At 41.3% G+C, this 18,474-nt stretch overlaps 1 protein-coding gene across 1 annotated transcript in view; it reads right to left on the bottom strand.

Moving 5' to 3' along the window:
- Positions 1-6,119: 6,119 nt before the first annotated feature.
- Positions 6,120-18,474, bottom strand: part of KCNJ3 (potassium inwardly rectifying channel subfamily J member 3) — a 212,979-nt gene continuing 200,624 nt past the window's right edge. The window contains exon 3 of the mRNA XM_072122487.1: positions 6,120-16,176. Within this exon, the coding sequence (XP_071978588.1) occupies positions 15,593-16,176 (584 nt within the window). The 3' untranslated portion in view covers positions 6,120-15,592. The remainder of the gene's footprint in view (positions 16,177-18,474) is intronic.

Raw genomic sequence — 18,474 nt, forward strand, 5'->3', positions numbered from 1 at the left:
GTGTGCACTAGTAAGAGGGAACACAGTGTATTATAGTGACTGTATCCGGTATGAGGGACCAGTTATTAATGTGTGTACTAGTAAGAGGGAACACAGTGTATTATAGTGACTGTATCCGGTATGAGGGACCAGTTATTAATGTGTGCACTAGTAAGAGGGAACAGAGTGTATTATAGTGACTGTATCCGGTATGAGGGGCCCAGTTATTAATGTGTGCACTAGTAAGAGGGAACAGAGTGTATTATAGTGACTGTATCCGGTATGAGGGACCAGTTATTAATGTGTGCACTAGTAAGAGGGAACACAGTGTATTATAGTGACTGTATCCGGTATGAGGGACCCAGTTATTAATGTGTGCACTAGTAAGAGGGAACACAGTGTATTATAGTGACTGTATCCGGTATGAGGGACCAGTTATTAATGTGTGCACTAGTAAGAGGGAACACAGTGTATTATAGTGACTGTACCCGGTATGAGGGACCAGTTATTAATGTGTGCACTAGTAAGAGGGAACACAGTGTATTATAGTGACTGTATCCGGTATGAGGGACCAGTTATTAATGTGTGCACTAGTAAGAGGGAACAGAGTGTATTATAGTGACTGTATCCGGTATGAGGGACCAGTTATTAATGTGTGCACTAGTAAGAGGGAACAGAGTGTATTATAGTGACTGTATCCGGTATGAGGGACCAGTTATTAATGTGTGCACTAGTAAGAGGGAACAGAGTGTATTATAGTGACTGTATCCGGTATGAGGGACCAGTTATTAATGTGTGCACTAGTAAGAGGGAACACAGTGTATTATAGTGACTGTATCCCGGTATGAGGGGCCAGTTATTAATGTGTGCACTAGTAAGAGGGAACAGAGTGTATTATAGTGACTGTATCCGGTATGAGGGACCAGTTATTAATGTGTGCACTAGTAAGAGGGAACACAGTGTATTATAGTGACTGTACCCGGTATGAGGGGACCAGTTATTAATGTGTGCACTAGTAAGAGGGAACACAGTGTATTATAGTGACTGTATCCGGTATGAGGGACCAGTTATTAATGTGTGCACTAGTAAGAGGGAACAGAGTGTATTATAGTGACTGTATCCGGTATGAGGGACCAGTTATTAATGTGTGCACTAGTAAGAGGGAACACAGTGTATTATAGTGACTGTATCCGGTATGAGGGACCCAGTTATTAATGTGTGCACTAGTAAGAGGGAACACAGTGTATTATAGTGACTGTATCCGGTATGAGGGACCAGTTATTAATGTGTGTACTAGTAAGAGGGAACACAGTGTATTATAGTGACTGTATCCGGTATGAGGGACCAGTTATTAATGTGTGCACTAGTAAGAGGGAACAGAGTGTATTATAGTGACTGTATCCGGTATGAGGGGCCCAGTTATTAATGTGTGCACTAGTAAGAGGGAACAGAGTGTATTATAGTGACTGTATCCGGTATGAGGGACCAGTTATTAATGTGTGCACTAGTAAGAGGGAACAGAGTGTATTATAGTGACTGTATCCGGTATGAGGGGCCAGTTATTAATGTGTGCACTAGTAAGAGGGAACAGAGTGTATTATAGTGACTGTATCCGGTATGAGGGACCAGTTATTAATGTGTGTACTAGTAAGAGGGAACAGAGTGTATTATAGTGACTGTATCCGGTATGAGGGACCCAGTTATTAATGTGTGCACTAGTAAGAGGGAACAGAGTGTATTATAGTGACTGTATCCGGTATGAGGGACCCAGTTATTAATGTGTGCACTAGTAAGAGGGAACACAGTGTATTATAGTGACTGTATCCGGTATGAGGGACCAGTTATTAATGTGTGCACTAGTAAGAGGGAACAGAGTGTATTATAGTGACTGTATCCGGTATGAGGGGGACCAGTTATTAATGTGTGCACTAGTAAGAGGGAACAGAGTGTATTATAGTGACTGTATCCGGTATGAGGGACCAGTTATTAATGTGTGCACTAGTAAGAGGGAACACAGTGTATTATAGTGACTGTATCCTGTATGAGGGACCAGTTATTAATGTGTGCACTAGTAAGAGGGAACACAGTGTATTATAGTGACTGTATCCGGTATGAGGGACCAGTTATTAATGTGTGTACTAGTAAGAGGGAACACAGTGTATTATAGTGACTGTATCCGGTATGAGGGACCAGTTATTAATGTGTGCACTAGTAAGAGGGAACACAGTGTATTATAGTGACTGTATCCTGTATGAGGGACCAGTTATTAATGTGTGCACTAGTAAGAGGGAACACAGTGTATTATAGTGACTGTATCCGGTATGAGGGGCCCAGTTATTAATGTGTGCACTAGTAAGAGGGAACAGAGTGTATTATAGTGACTGTATCCGGTATGAGGGACCAGTTATTAATGTGTGCACTAGTAAGAGGGAACACAGTGTATTATAGTGACTGTATCCTGTATGAGGGACCAGTTATTAATGTGTGCACTAGTAAGAGGGAACAGAGTGTATTATAGTGACTGTATCCGGTATGAGGGGGACCAGTTATTAATGTGTGCACTAGTAAGAGGGAACACAGTGTATTATAGTGACTGTATCCGGTATGAGGGGCCCAGTTATTAATGTGTGCACTAGTAAGAGGGAACACAGTGTATTATAGTGACTGTATCCGGTATGAGGGGGACCAGTTATTAATGTGTGCACTAGTAAGAGGGAACACAGTGTATTATAGTGACTGTATCCGGTATGAGGGGCCCAGTTATTAATGTGTGCACTAGTAAGAGGGAACACAGTGTATTATAGTGACTGTATCCGGTATGAGGGACCAGTTATTAATGTGTGCACTAGTAAGAGGGAACACAGTGTATTATAGTGACTGTATCCGGTATGAGGGACCAGTTATTAATGTGTGCACTAGTAAGAGGGAACACAGTGTATTATAGTGACTGTATCCGGTATGAGGGGCCAGTTATTAATGTGTGTACTAGTAAGAGGGAACACAGTGTATTATAGTGACTGTATCCGGTACGAGGGGCCCAGTTATTAATGTGTGCACTAGTAAGAGGGAACAGAGTGTATTATAGTGACTGTATCCGGTATGAGGGACCAGTTATTAATGTGTGCACTAGTAAGAGGGAACACAGTGTATTATAGTGACTGTATCCGGTATGAGGGGGACCAGTTATTAATGTGTGCACTAGTAAGAGGGAACAGAGTGTATTATAGTGACTGTATCCGGTATGAGGGACCAGTTATTAATGTGTGCACTAGTAAGAGGGAACACAGTGTATTATAGTGACTGTATCCGGTATGAGGGACCCAGTTATTAATGTGTGCACTAGTAAGAGGGAACACAGTGTATTATAGTGACTGTATCCGGTATGAGGGACCCAGTTATTAATGTGTGCACTAGTAAGAGGGAACACAGTGTATTATAGTGACTGTATCCGGTATGAGGGACCAGTTATTAATGTGTGCACTAGTAAGAGGGAACAGAGTGTATTATAGTGACTGTATCCGGTATGAGGGGGACCAGTTATTAATGTGTGCACTAGTAAGAGGGAACAGAGTGTATTATAGTGACTGTATCCGGTATGAGGGACCAGTTATTAATGTGTGCACTAGTAAGAGGGAACAGAGTGTATTATAGTGACTGTATCCGGTATGAGGGACCAGTTATTAATGTGTGCACTAGTAAGAGGGAACACAGTGTATTATAGTGACTGTATCCGGTATGAGGGGCCAGTTATTAATGTGTGTACTAGTAAGAGGGAACAGAGTGTATTATAGTGACTGTATCCGGTATGAGGGGCCCAGTTATTAATGTGTGCACTAGTAAGAGGGAACAGAGTGTATTATAGTGACTGTATCCGGTATGAGGGGCCCAGTTATTAATGTGTGCACTAGTAAGAGGGAACAGAGTGTATTATAGTGACTGTATCCGGTATGAGGGACCAGTTATTAATGTGTGCACTAGTAAGAGGGAACAGAGTGTATTATAGTGACTGTATCCGGTATGAGGGGGACCAGTTATTAATGTGTGCACTAGTAAGAGGGAACACAGTGTATTATAGTGACTGTATCCGGTATGAGGGACCAGTTATTAATGTGTGCACTAGTAAGAGGGAACACAGTGTATTATAGTGACTGTATCCGGTATGAGGGACCAGTTATTAATGTGTGCACTAGTAAGAGGGAACAGAGTGTATTATAGTGACTGTATCCGGTATGAGGGGGACCAGTTATTAATGTGTGCACTAGTAAGAGGGAACACAGTGTATTATAGTGACTGTATCCGGTATGAGGGACCAGTTATTAATGTGTGCACTAGTAAGAGGGAACAGAGTGTATTATAGTGACTGTATCCGGTATGAGGGGCCCAGTTATTAATGTGTGCACTAGTAAGAGGGAACACAGTGTATTATAGTGACTGTATCCGGTATGAGGGACCAGTTATTAATGTGTGCACTAGTAAGAGGGAACACAGTGTATTATAGTGACTGTATCCGGTATGAGGGACCCAGTTATTAATGTGTGCACTAGTAAGAGGGAACACAGTGTATTATAGTGACTGTATCCGGTATGAGGGACCAGTTATTAATGTGTGCACTAGTAAGAGGGAACAGAGTGTATTATAGTGACTGTATCCGGTATGAGGGACCAGTTATTAATGTGTGCACTAGTAAGAGGGAACACAGTGTATTATAGTGACTGTATCCGGTATGAGGGACCAGTTATTAATGTGTGTACTAGTAAGAGGGAACACAGTGTATTATAGTGACTGTATCCGGTATGAGGGGGACCAGTTATTAATGTGTGCACTAGTAAGAGGGAACACAGTGTATTATAGTGACTGTATCCGGTACGAGGGGCCCAGTTATTAATGTGTGTACTAGTAAGAGGGAACAGAGTGTATTATAGTGACTGTATCCGGTATGAGGGACCCAGTTATTAATGTGTGCACTAGTAAGAGGGAACACAGTGTATTATAGTGACTGTATCCGGTATGAGGGACCCAGTTATTAATGTGTGCACTAGTAAGAGGGAACACAGTGTATTATAGTGACTGTATCCGGTATGAGGGGCCCAGTTATTAATGTGTGTACTAGTAAGAGGGAACAGAGTGTATTATAGTGACTGTATCCGGTATGAGGGACCAGTTATTAATGTGTGCACTAGTAAGAGGGAACAGAGTGTATTATAGTGACTGTATCCGGTATGAGGGACCAGTTATTAATGTGTGTACTAGTAAGAGGGAACAGAGTGTATTATAGTGACTGTATCCGGTATGAGGGACCAGTTATTAATGTGTGCACTAGTAAGAGGGAACACAGTGTATTATAGTGACTGTATCCGGTATGAGGGACCAGTTATTAATGTGTGTACTAGTAAGAGGGAACAGAGTGTATTATAGTGACTGTATCCGGTATGAGGGGCCAGTTATTAATGTGTGCACTAGTAAGAGGGAGCAGAGTGTATTATAGTGACTGTATCCGGTATGAGGGACCCAGTTATTAATGTGTGCACTAGTAAGAGGGAACACAGTGTATTATAGTGACTGTATCCGGTATGAGGGACCAGTTATTAATGTGTGCACTAGTAAGAGGGAACAGAGTGTATTATAGTGACTGTATCCGGTATGAGGGACCAGTTATTAATGTGTGCACTAGTAAGAGGGAACAGAGTGTATTATAGTGACTGTATCCGGTACTGTACTGTGCACTTATCCAGGATAGGGACCACCACCCAGATGTCACCAGCAGTTTATCGCAAGGCCGGAAAGTAGGCAGGGACAGAGGTTGTGAGAATCTAAGTACTCTTGTCCTTGTCGCCCAGTTACTGGCTGCTGCCTGGGGTGGTAATGAGTAAGTAGGTAGGGAAGTCTAGCGGTTCAGGTTTAGGGCTCGCAGTCTGGGTCCGTCTCTGTGTTCCCTGTCTGCCCCATTATATTCACACTGCAGAATTTGATGAGTTTTCGGCCTTCACAGCAGGAATTTTTTGGCCTTCAAAAGAAAATCCATGTCAAAATTTGCTGCGTCCACAGAACCTCGAGAAAATTAGTTAAATAAATGATAAATATTATAAGAGCAAAAATAACAGCAAATAAATCTCCATATGAAATAAACAAGTGCAAAAATAGAAAGTTTAAAAAAAAACCTTTATTGAGATAAATTATTATGCACTGCACACTGTACATCAGGTGTCATTAGTTAATATCTGAAATTACATTCCACAATAATTATGGCTATTTGTGCCATCCAAATTGATGGTATTCTCCATTTACAACCTATTATTATTATTATGAAGTGTTAAAAAAAATACAGTATAAAAAGGTTAATTTGGATATAGGCAAAAATGTAAAGTCCTAAGTGAAAAACCCAAAAATCATGAAAAAACAAAAAGTGACAAAAGAAAATATTTGTTTTTATAGAGCTTCACGCAGTAGAATATCTCCATGCAGACGCTAAGAGCTACAATTAAATGTATCATATATACGCTCATTGATTATAGTGCAGGAGCCACATCTACAGCGAGAGATAGAAGGAAACTTGTTACTTGGTAAAACGGCAACATTTTTTTTTGTGCTTTTTTTCTTTCAAGAAACAAACTTAATTCAGATCACTGAGAAATTTTCGAAAGGGAATGTCTGACTACAGGAAGCGGGTTCCGAAATGTTTCAATTCTCCAACCCTCAGCAGTGACTTGTCCAGGAAGTACAATAGTTACAATCGATACTCGGGGGCAGGACTAAGGGGAAGGCGGAGTAAGCAGGATATAATTCCAAGGTCAGAGGTCTGGGGGGGGGGGTGTTACTTTAGTAGAAAAACAGTGTCAATTTTTATTTTTAGAATCTGAAACCGATACCAAACATCACCGCAGACATGAGATGTTTTGGAGGAAAAAAATCGTACAACTTTTTTTTAGTTTCTTTGATTAATTTGTGAACCTTGGAAAGAATCAATAAGATTTCCCAAATGTTCCAAATGATACAATAGGGGAAGGTATAACTTGTACTTTATACGTGGCATCTGGCAGGAGGCAGCACATGCTGAGATACTGAGAGTTGTAGTTTTATAACATCTAAGAACCACATGAAGACCTTGTTTAAGGGTCAATGCATACGATGGAAAATCTGTGCCCAAATTCCCTTACAATTGACAATAGAGCTAAGCGGCCAATCACAGCCAAGGCTAGTAGCATGTGAATTTGCCAGATTGGTGGCCGTGTGGGCGATCCAGCAAGTTGCCTCCCATAGTTACCCCGTACAATATGTCTCATCTCTAGCAGTGGGATAAAAAGAAGCAAAATGCCCGATATTCAGTGTGAAATCCAGACAGTGAATGACCTTCATGCTGATTCAGCCATATGGACATACCCTTTAAACGACCGGCTACTGAATGTAGAGGAAACTCTTCACTGTAGATGGACATTCCCTTTAAAGTCAAACTAATTTCCAATCATTTACCAACCAAAAACCACACCAAGGTTCTGAGTCCTCATCGATTATTGGCTGTTATGTAACATATTTTCAAGTATAAGTTGTAAATCATCTGTTCTACCCTCCGAGGATCAATGGAAGGTTCAAAATGGAGGAAATATCATCGGAACACTAAAGCTAAGCAAACAAATTCTTACCCTGTTCAACATGAACCAATGTATCAGGTTTGTGACCAGGAGTTTGGACGACCCTGACCCAGATCTTAGATGGTTTTAAATGGTCTTCATATATTACCAAAATAATAACCAGGGTTAAAGGAGCCCCCGGGGTAACAGTAACACGCTGTGCCATGACTAGGATCTCGGAGACTTGGGGGGAGGTTATCACCACTTTGTCTAGTTTCTTGTGCTTCTTTTTGAGACTTTTCAAGTGTTTCTTTTTTTAGTAGATGCAGAGGTAGATTCCCGGTTGTTGGCTCCTCCCTGTTTTACTATTTCTTATAAATCTGTCCTTATAGGTTGTTAAGGATCTGTACAAGAAATAATGAAACATTTACACGGATGAGGCAGCAATCTGGGCTCCGCCTCTGGACATAACTAAAAAAGTAAATTCCAGATGGTAGACTCCCTTTAAAGGAAGCCTGTGAGGTCCAAATTACCTCCTAAACCAAATAGATTTCTGTGTAGGAAAATACCTTTGTATCAGAAAGGGCAACATGGGATCCACCTACAGCCGGCCAATGGGATTCATGGCTATGGCCCAGTGTACATAAATGTGTGTGTCTACAAGCCACAAGGAGTGGGTCGTGTATTGTTATTTGTATCCCGGTTGACATGGGAAAGGTAAGTGCCGCTCACTTCGCACATATCAAGTGATAGAGACTATTGGCAGTCAAGCGCACAGTGCACACACAGCACCGGGAACTGTCTAATAGAAGGCTATGGGGCCCTCTTGGGGCGTCTAGTGCACGCTCTCTGCACACAGTCATGTGTACGAGGACTAGAGGAGGGATAATCAGAGAAAAGTCCGAGTATTTTTGCCTATGAACAAAACAGTAAACTGGATCCGCCCCTGCCCTGATTTGCATACACATAAAAAGAAGGTTATTTCTCATTGCTCCTTTAGTTGTGACCACACAAGTATTTCCATACACAGAGATATATATAATTTTTAGATGTTATCTGCAGATTTGCCAAATTCTCTTTGTGATAGGTCCCTCTTAAGAAAATTTCCACCATTAAACAAAAAAACTGGTTAGAAATCAATTCCACCCAGAATTCTCGGTGCTCATGTGACAAAACTATGTTATAAATTAATGAGATGCGTCTACGTGAGAGTTTCTGTGCAGAACGCGGATGAATGCGCCATCAGATACGTTTCTCTGTCTTCCTGAGTTCCTGTTTCCTCTTTGACCAAAGATCCAGAGATTTTAGTCCCTTGTAAAAACCTCATTTAATTATATTCTGTGCAAAAAAATCTAATAAGTAACAGAAATCCAAAACTTTGGGGAGACGGGAAAACCCTCTAATGTGTACGGAGGGAATATCCGAGCTTTATCAGACTCGCTGGACGTGAACGTGTCCCATATTTAGTTCTCGAAGGAGAGAAGTGTAGAGTTCAGGTTCGGCTGAATCCTCCCCGACCAGTAACACCCGGCACTGTGCTGGCACTGATCACGACATCTCTGGGCCAATCATAGCCATGGATAGGTGCTAGGGGGGGTATATTTTGTATCGGGTCAGGGGGTTGAACCTGAACCCGACCATTGGATCCACTGATCTCTACTCACGATGTATCAGAGCGCAGAAACACCGGAAGGCAGCTCCTGTCTGTGGGTAATTATTTTCTGTCCTATGTGGATGTTGTAAATCTATGATAAAGGAAGAACCGGCAGCTTTAGGGAGTTTTAGATTTTCTTCATGTAGTGGGCAACATATTGAAGAAAACTCGTGTGACCGGTGTGTAAAAGGAAGGTCTATTCTTCTCATGGGGGGGGGGGGGCAGGAATGAAGACCAGGTCTTCTCATAAGTTATGCACCTCGCAACAATTGGCTACACCGGAGACTGGAGTCCATTGTAACAAGATTTACATATGAATAGAAAGATTTTTATTTCACTCCCCCTTATTTTATTTTTTCTCTCCCCCTTTCTTTGGAGTGCGGCAAGGTAAGGGGTAAACCTCCACCTCCATCGGTGCTTTGCTTCCTGTACAATGGGCATAATACACGACCCTCACAGACGCCTTGTCACCCCTAAAAACCAGCACCACACCATAAGAAGGAACAAATACATGGAGGCAGATTTATCGAAAAGTGTCGAAAGACAAGTACAGAGTTAGATTACGCTGCACCGGGTTTATCTACGTGTCTGATGCCGGATGATACATTTGGTGTAGTGTAAGACGGTCTAGTAGGGTTGAGCAGACCCATTGAGGTTCAGGCGCCAAACCCGAATCTGAAAGTTTGGTTTGGGTTTGGATACTGAACCCTAATGCTCCCCCCATCCACCACCCCCAGGTTACAACCATAACCATTGTCCTGAGAACCCCCACTCCCTGTGATGTTATTGGGGAGCGACAATCCCAGAGCAAATAAATCCGGCAATGATAGAGGTGACACCCGAGATTAGCGCCATCTTATCACTATTGCACTATTGCCCCTCCTATTAGTTGGCTCAATTCATGCCAGAAAGCGGTGCAAATATTTTGATGCATTAGCAATATTTTTGAAGCACAGACTTTGCGGCACAAAATCCCACCCCCTTTTCAAAGGTTACGCCCCCTTTGTCCTACAAGTCGTAAAAGTACCTGGAAACGGTCTAAAACCCTCGAGAAATGTGGCCCAGACAATTCATTTTTGACAGATTTCACTGTAAACGGATTGATAAGTCTCCCCCACAGTATCTATCCGAGAAAAAAAAAAAAATACTCAAAAAATCTAAAGGTTTTTTAAAGCTTGTTCCAGTTTTTTTTTTTAAATAAAAGTATTTATGTAGATTATTTTAGGCTGGACATATTTTTTTTTAATTCTTTTGTAATTTTTGCATTCTATTGACTAAAAATTAATTTTTATAAAATGTATCATCATCACTTTCAATGATACAACGATTTCTGTTCAAACTTTACAGTACAAAAGCTCGTAGCACAATAGTATCAATAAATCCAAGTATAGAAAACTGCATAATATCGTAACGTCCGGATAGATATAATCACTTATACCTAAGATTAGCAATGTTTAGTTATAACTTTAATACAAGCTCGTTAGATCTCAAATCTTATAATAAATCTGGAAACCTACTTAAAAACATGAAAAAAAAAAAATCCAAATTAAAAAAATATTAATAATGATCAAAATGTAATCAATAAAATGCAATAATTCATAAGTAAAATGTTGCTATGGCTTTTTGAATTTTAAGGGCAGAGTTAAAATGTATCTCGTTCTATATCTCTAAATATTGTCTCTCTATATAGAACATAGAATTTGAAAAAAATGTAAAAAACAAAAATAGCTAAAAACTTTTCTTCCCATCATCGTTATAATTTATCAGATGATTATGCAACATTTATCCTATTACAATTTGTATACATTAAATGATAATGATTATTGTAGTTTTGAAGGGTGAAAAATTTAACCAAAATCTATGGAATTCGGGAAAAAATGAAATGACCAGTGAAAGTTATTAAAAACAGAAATTCTAATTAATCAGATATTTTTAGGTCTTGGCCTGAAATGTCCATTTTAATAATAAAAGTCGTTTGTCTTATTATCTTGAATTTTCAATTAAATCTTTAAACTTTTGAGTTTTTTGTTTGGGTTTTTAGTATAATTTTGTCTATTTTTGGATGATCAGGGTTAGGGTTAGAGGACATATTTTGTTGTGTGTTTATCGTCAGCTCTCGGCCTTAGAACTTTGTAAACTCTACAAGTTGTTCCGAGCCATAATGAGAATTCCATGGATTTCATTGGATTCTATTGTAGCTCTCCATTCCTACATTGAATCTGATTTAGGCCTTTGAGGGGGGTCATGGAACTTTCCCCAATTCTATTATTAGTTTAGTTGTGCAATATCTGATTGCCAAGGGTCCCAGCCCCGGGACCACCTCTGATTCCCCGCTCACCTGTCACAGCGCTGGACATTGTATTGTGGCTGAGTTTAGAATTGCAACTCAGTTGAGATTATTTCAATGGCGTCAAACACTTGTGACCAGTGGATGTGACGTCTGAGGTCTAGTAATACGGAGCTCATCATACATCCTAAGAAAAGGTCATTAGAGGGATCGTCCACTTTCATCAGATAATTGATATTGTTTGTGTAAGTAAAAGTTATATAAATTTCCAATATATTTTCTGTATCAATTCCTCAGTTTTCTGGATCTCTGCTTGCTGTCGAGCTATAGGAAGCTTCTATGTTACTTCCAGTGGATAGAATCTGTCCATGGTCACACAGGTGCACGGCTCGTTACATCACACAGGTGCACGGCTCGTTATATATCACACAGGTGCACGGCTCGTTATATATCACACAGGTGCACGGCTCGTTATATATCACACAGGTGCACGGCTCGTTATATATCACACAGGTGCACGGCTCGTTATATATCACACAGGTGCACGGCTCGTTATATATCACACAGGTGCACAGCTCATTATATCACACAGGTGCAGGGCTCGTTATATATCACACAGGTGCACGGCTCGTTACATCACAGAGGTGCACGGCTCGTTATATATCACACAGGTGCACGGCTCGTTATATCACACAGGTGCACGGCTCGTTATATATCACACAGGTGCACAGCTCGTTATATCACAGGTGCACGGCTCGTTACATCACACAGGTGCACGGCTCGTTATATATCACACGGGTGCACGGCTCGTTATATCACACAGGAGCACGGCTCATTATATATCACACAGGTGGGCGGCTCGTTATATATCACACAGGTGCATGGCTCGTTATATCACACAGGAGCAGGGCTCGTTATATATCACACAGGTGCACGGCTCATTATATATCACACAGGTGCACGGCTCGTTATATATCACACAGGTGCACGGCTCGTTATATATCACACAGGTGCACAGCTCGTTATATCACACAGGTGCACGACTCGTTACATCACACAGGTGCACGGCTCGTTATATTACACAGGTGCACGGCTCGTTATATATCACACAGGTGCACGGCTCATTATATCACACAGGTGCACGGCTCGTTATACATCACACAGGTACACGGCTCGTTATATATCACACAGGTGCACGGCTCGTTATATCTCACACAGGAGCATGGCTCGTTATATCACACAGGAGCACGGCTCATTATATATCACACAGGTGGGCGGCTCGTTATATATCACACAGGTGCACGGCTCGTTATATCACACAGGAGCATGGCTCATTATATATCACACAGGTGCACGGCTCGTTACATCACACAGGTGCACGGCTCGTTATATATCACACAGGTGCATGGCTCATTATATATCACACGGCTCATATCATACAGGCACACGGCTCGTTATATCACACAGGTGCACGGCTCATTATATATCACACAGGAGCTCGTTATATATCACACAGCTCATTATATCACACAGGTGCATGGCTCGTTATATTACACAGGTGTACGGCTCATTATATCACACAGGTGCACGGCTCATTATATCACACAGGTGCACGGCTCATTATATCACACAGGTGTGCGGCTCATTATATCACACAGGTGTGCGGCTCATTATATCACACAGCTGTGGTCACTTTCTGTGATACTAACGAGCCGTGCACCTGTGTGACATCACATGACCAGAGACAGATTTTCTATCCGCTGGAAGTAAACAATGAAGCTTCCTATCGAATGACAGCAAGCAGAGATCTATAAAAGTGGAGGAACTGATACGGAGTATATTTTGAAAATGGGATAACATATCAATTGTTTGCTGAGAGTGGACACCCCTTTAATAGTGCTGAGCGGACACATTTGGGTTCCCCATCAGCGATCACACATGATCCTACAGCTAAGAATAAAACAAACCCTCACAATACATGAAGAACTGATGCAGGTTTGGATGTAATTTCCCTGATTCTTAGTTTTCTACTTTTCTCTGTGCTCATTTTATTTTTATAACCCGGGACACTCCTCCCAGCTCCTGATTGGTCCATCCAGGAGAGTAACTACAGGGGTAGCAGCCATAGCAGCTGCTGTGGGGCCCACAGTGTCAGGGGGCCCCAGCATCTCAAGTATTGGGTGTATATATGATCTATATGTGTGTGTATGTAATGTGTATATGCTGCATGTGTGTATATGGTACCAAATGTATGTGTGTATATGGTACCATATGCATGTGTGTATATGGTACCATATGTATGTGTGTGTATATGGTACCATATGTATGTGTGTGTATATGGTACCAAATGCATGTGTGTATATGGTACCAAATGCATGTGTGTATATGGTACTAAATGTATGTGTGTATATGGTACTATATGTATGTGTGTATATGGTACTATATGTATGTGTGTATATGGTACTAAATGTATGTGTGTATATGGTACTATATGTATGTGTGTACATGGTACTATATGCATGTGTATATGGTACTATATGTATGTGTGTATATGGTACTATATGTATGTGTGTGTATATGGTACTATATGTATGTGTGTATATGGTACTATATGTATGTGTGTATATGGTACTATATGTATGTGTGTATATGGTACTATATGTATGTGTGTATATGGTACTATATGTATGTGTGTATATGGTACTATATGCATTTGTATATGGTACTATATGCATGTGTATATGGTACCATATGCATGTGTGTATATGGTACTATATGTATGTGTGTATATGGTACTATATGTATGTGTGTACATGGTACTATATGCATGTGTATATGGTACTATATGCATGTGTATATGGTACCATATGCATGTGTGTATATGGTACTATATGTATGTGTGTATATGGTACTATATGTATGTGTGTACATGGTACTATATGTATGTGTGTATATGGTACTATATGCATGTGTGTATATGGTACTATATGTATGTGTGTATATGGTACTATATGCATGTGTATATGGTACTATATGCATGTGTATATGGTACTATATGTATGTGTGTATATGGTACTATATGTATGTGTGTATATGGTACTATATGTATGTGTGTATATGGTACTATATGTATGTGTGTATATGTACTATATGCATGTGTATATGGTACTAAATGTATGTGTGTATATGTTGTATGTGTGTATATGTTGCATGTATAAATGATGTGTATATACTGTATGTATGTTTATGCGTCATATAAATGTGTGTGATTGTAACACAGTTACATAATCTGAACAATATGTCTATTTTTCTTACTGGGAGGGGGCCCCATTCAGAAGTCTGCTATGGGGCTTTGCCACTCCTAGTCACACCCCTGGGTCCACCCCTAAGCTTAGGGGAGTGTCTCTGATTACCAATGTATAGTATCTATAGGGGAGGCTGAGAACCTGCTGCTCATAGGAGGAGAAGAGAAAATGACACAAAGTGCAGCCCAAAAATAACACAGAAAGACACAAAGTTTTCTATTCATGTTTTTCCAGTGGATTTTCCGGAGGGGCTGTTATTATAGGCACTTTAGCTTAGGAATCATATAAGAGGTTAATAATAATAATAAATATTGTATCACAGAATAATTAGAATTTCTGTTTCATGATTGGACGGAGATGGACAAATATTTACAATCTATATCCAAATAATAGATCATCAGAAATAAAACTTTGCCCTTTCTTATGATTTGCTAGTTTTAAAAAATATCCGGGGAGGATAACGCCCCTTTTCCTTTTTTTTTACTATAGAATATTTTTTTTCTTAGATTATACAATATAAAGTAAGTTTCATGCCATAAAACTATATGCAAAATCTGCAGACTATTATTGCATGCTCGATGTGATACTACATGCCAGTATTACTTCAGTTCTAGAAAGACCGTAAAAACATATCAGGTCCCTTATGAAAGCGCTATATATACACACAACACAGTCCTGACCCCATGACCGCTCCCGCCAAGCCCCTCCAGGCATCCGGATCTCCAGACGCGAGGGTTTGGATCCTTCTCCATTACAGGGATTTATTTCAGCCCATATGTAATTCATGCCTAAAAAGTTTCTGCTATGTAAATCGATCAGAATTCATTTTCCTTAGTTTTGGCGGCAGATTCCCATCCATCCTGCCGCCCCCGGACAATCTTTGGAGCTTTGGCGGTAAATCTGCTACTGATTGGCTCATCGGATCCGATATCATCTTTGTTGTCTTAATGACCAGTTTTTCTTCGGAGTTCCCTGGGACTGAGCTTATTCGTTGCAGTTTCATCGGCAGGTCCCCCATGCTGTAGGCTTTCTCCGAGGTGGTGGAGCTCATCCGGAGCAGTTTCCTGGGCAGGTCCTCTCGGCCAGTCATTTTCTGGAGTTTTGGAGGCATTTTTGTGCTAATGTCATCCAGACTATCCAGAGTGTCTACAGAACTGTTTTTATCTTTGCTGTTGCTGACCGCTGGTGCTATAATTGGTGAAGATATCAGGAGCATCTCCTCCTGTTCCTTCACACTATAAGGTGCAGTGGGAACTTCAAACGTTGCGTGGAACTGGGAGTAGTCTACTTTGAAGAAGCCTTCCTCTAGCGATATCACCGGGAAGAAGCGATGGCCCCATAAAACCTCATCCTCCGTGTACGACGTCCTTGCTTGGCAGGTCATTCCTAGAATCAGAGGAAACAAATGTCAAACCTTAAAATACTGTATCAACAAATACTATAACAAAATGTGACAACCCTGGGAGCCCCGTGAACTCTAAGCGGCCGGTAGTAGTAAATAGAGAAGCAGCTTATCGAGGTAAACGGAGATGAATGGACCTGAACTTTAGGCACAGAGGAAACTGACCACTAGAAAATGAGCAGACCCAATGTTTAGGTTCAGCCAATCAGACAGCTTTATGCCCCTAGCAACTAGGCAGGGCTGTGATTGGCCAGGAGGACACACCCAATCACATGGTAGTGGCATAATATTATCCGATTGGCTGCGGTGTAGCATGTCAAGCAACATGTCCGGATTAGTCGGTGCTGCCAAACGGAGGATGCCCAGCCTAAGGTTCAGGTCCCGTTTCTCTTGGTATTTATGGATAAAACTTTTCACAATCTTACGAGAGAGAGAACAACTTGGGCCACCGGTGTAAAGAAGTACATGGACTAACAAGGGCAGATGCAGAAAATGACAACCAAGGTAATTTAGGGAAATGGTGGATGAGAGAACAAGGAAGAGTTGTCAAACTTGGGGTTGTTCAGTTTGGAAAGAAGACATTTACGAGGCAAAATTAGACTCCACCTGAATGAACAGTACATTATAATTTTACACCTAGGCCCTCGGGGGCTCCTCTTCACCTGTGTGATAACGATTGTCCCATCTGACAGATTGGAGGGGCGAAGGAAAGGTATCTCCACTACCGGCCACTTGATATTAACCTCATAAGTTTTTGCTTTTCTCTGGATCAACGTTCTAAAATTATAGTTTGGACTTTATGGGCCCCCTGGGACTGAGAGCCTAAAAATACATGACTCTCCAAAGTGAGACACTATATTGTACATGTTATACGGACCCTGTTACAGATACTATCCAGTAACTGTATCCATTAGTCAAGACCAGGTTCGGCTCCGGGTATCAGAGGGCCCCTGGGTGACAGACCCTCAGTAGGCCCCTGGGTGACAGACCCTCAGTAGGCCCCTGGGTGACAGACCCTCAGTAGGCCCCTGGGTGACAGACCCTCAGTAGGCCCCTGGGTGACAGACCCTCAGTAGGCCCCTGGGAGACAGACCCTCAGTAGGCCCCTGGGTGACAGACCCTCAGTAGGCCCCTGGGTGACAGAGCCTCAGTGGCCCCTTTGCAGTGAACTCACATGGCAGCATTAATAAGTCAATAAACTAGAATAGTCTCCTGTTCCCTTGTTTATACCAAGTAGCCCCCTCATGGTTATTTTATATAAGCCCCCGCCACACCTTATGGAATCATTAGATACAGCCCCCCTAACTTCCATGGATTCCTTATATGCAGCCTTATGTGCCCCCCAGCAGCTCTGGGCCCCGGCACCTGCCCCGGTACTCCCATTGCTGGCAGCGGCCCTGGTGAGGACCTTTATATGATACTGATAATATTCCTGTGACATAAGTGTTATCTATTTTATTGGTCCACAGCGATGAGAAAAGACTGAACCCCTGGAACCTGGAGAACCTTTTCCATCCGTTGCATTGATTTCCTTTTACTTCCAGCGGAACGATTGCTTTTTGGAGGCGGCAGATTCTACGACTTTATGATACAATTCCCTCGGCTGAGTTTTTTAAATATTTCAGTCATTGTAATTGGTCCCCTGGTGATTTGGTGTAAGACTTGGATTTGCAGCAATCTGTGAACATAATTATCTTTTATTGCCATCAAGATGCTTAAAAACGATTTTATTTCCTATTTTATATTATAAAAAGTAACATTAAAAACCTTTGTATGGGAGAAACTGCGACATTTTACTTGATATCAGTTTAGGATCTCGCACTGGGATTTGCTCGGATTTATATCTTCATATATGGAAACGTATAATCACCGCATTACAGAACAATAGGATGAAGCAGATAGCAATATTTACTTGTCTTGGGGGCCATTCACTACGATTGGGTTTAGATCTCGGAATATACAGGTGAATTTCTTGTGTCCATGAGAGCGATGACCTTTATGATTCTTTAGTAAGTTCTTCTCCGAACAAGAAGAAATCTTTTCCCCGTAACTTCAGAGGAGAGAAATATCCGCCCCGTTAGGAAGTGAAACATTCTAAATCAATGACAATGTAACAAAACTTGGCTACAATCCTCCGAGGATGAAATCATTTAAGGTCTCAGCCACTTTTGGGAAATTCTCAAGAAGTTTCTCTTCATCTTGTGCACACGATAAAATCTGTCCTACACCGGTTATTACCTCCTCTAGGTCACCCGAACACATAACAGAAGAGTTGGCCAAAC

Source organism: Engystomops pustulosus, chromosome 8, assembly GCF_040894005.1.
Source record: "Engystomops pustulosus chromosome 8, aEngPut4.maternal, whole genome shotgun sequence".
Taxonomy (NCBI): Eukaryota; Metazoa; Chordata; class Amphibia; order Anura; family Leptodactylidae; genus Engystomops; species Engystomops pustulosus.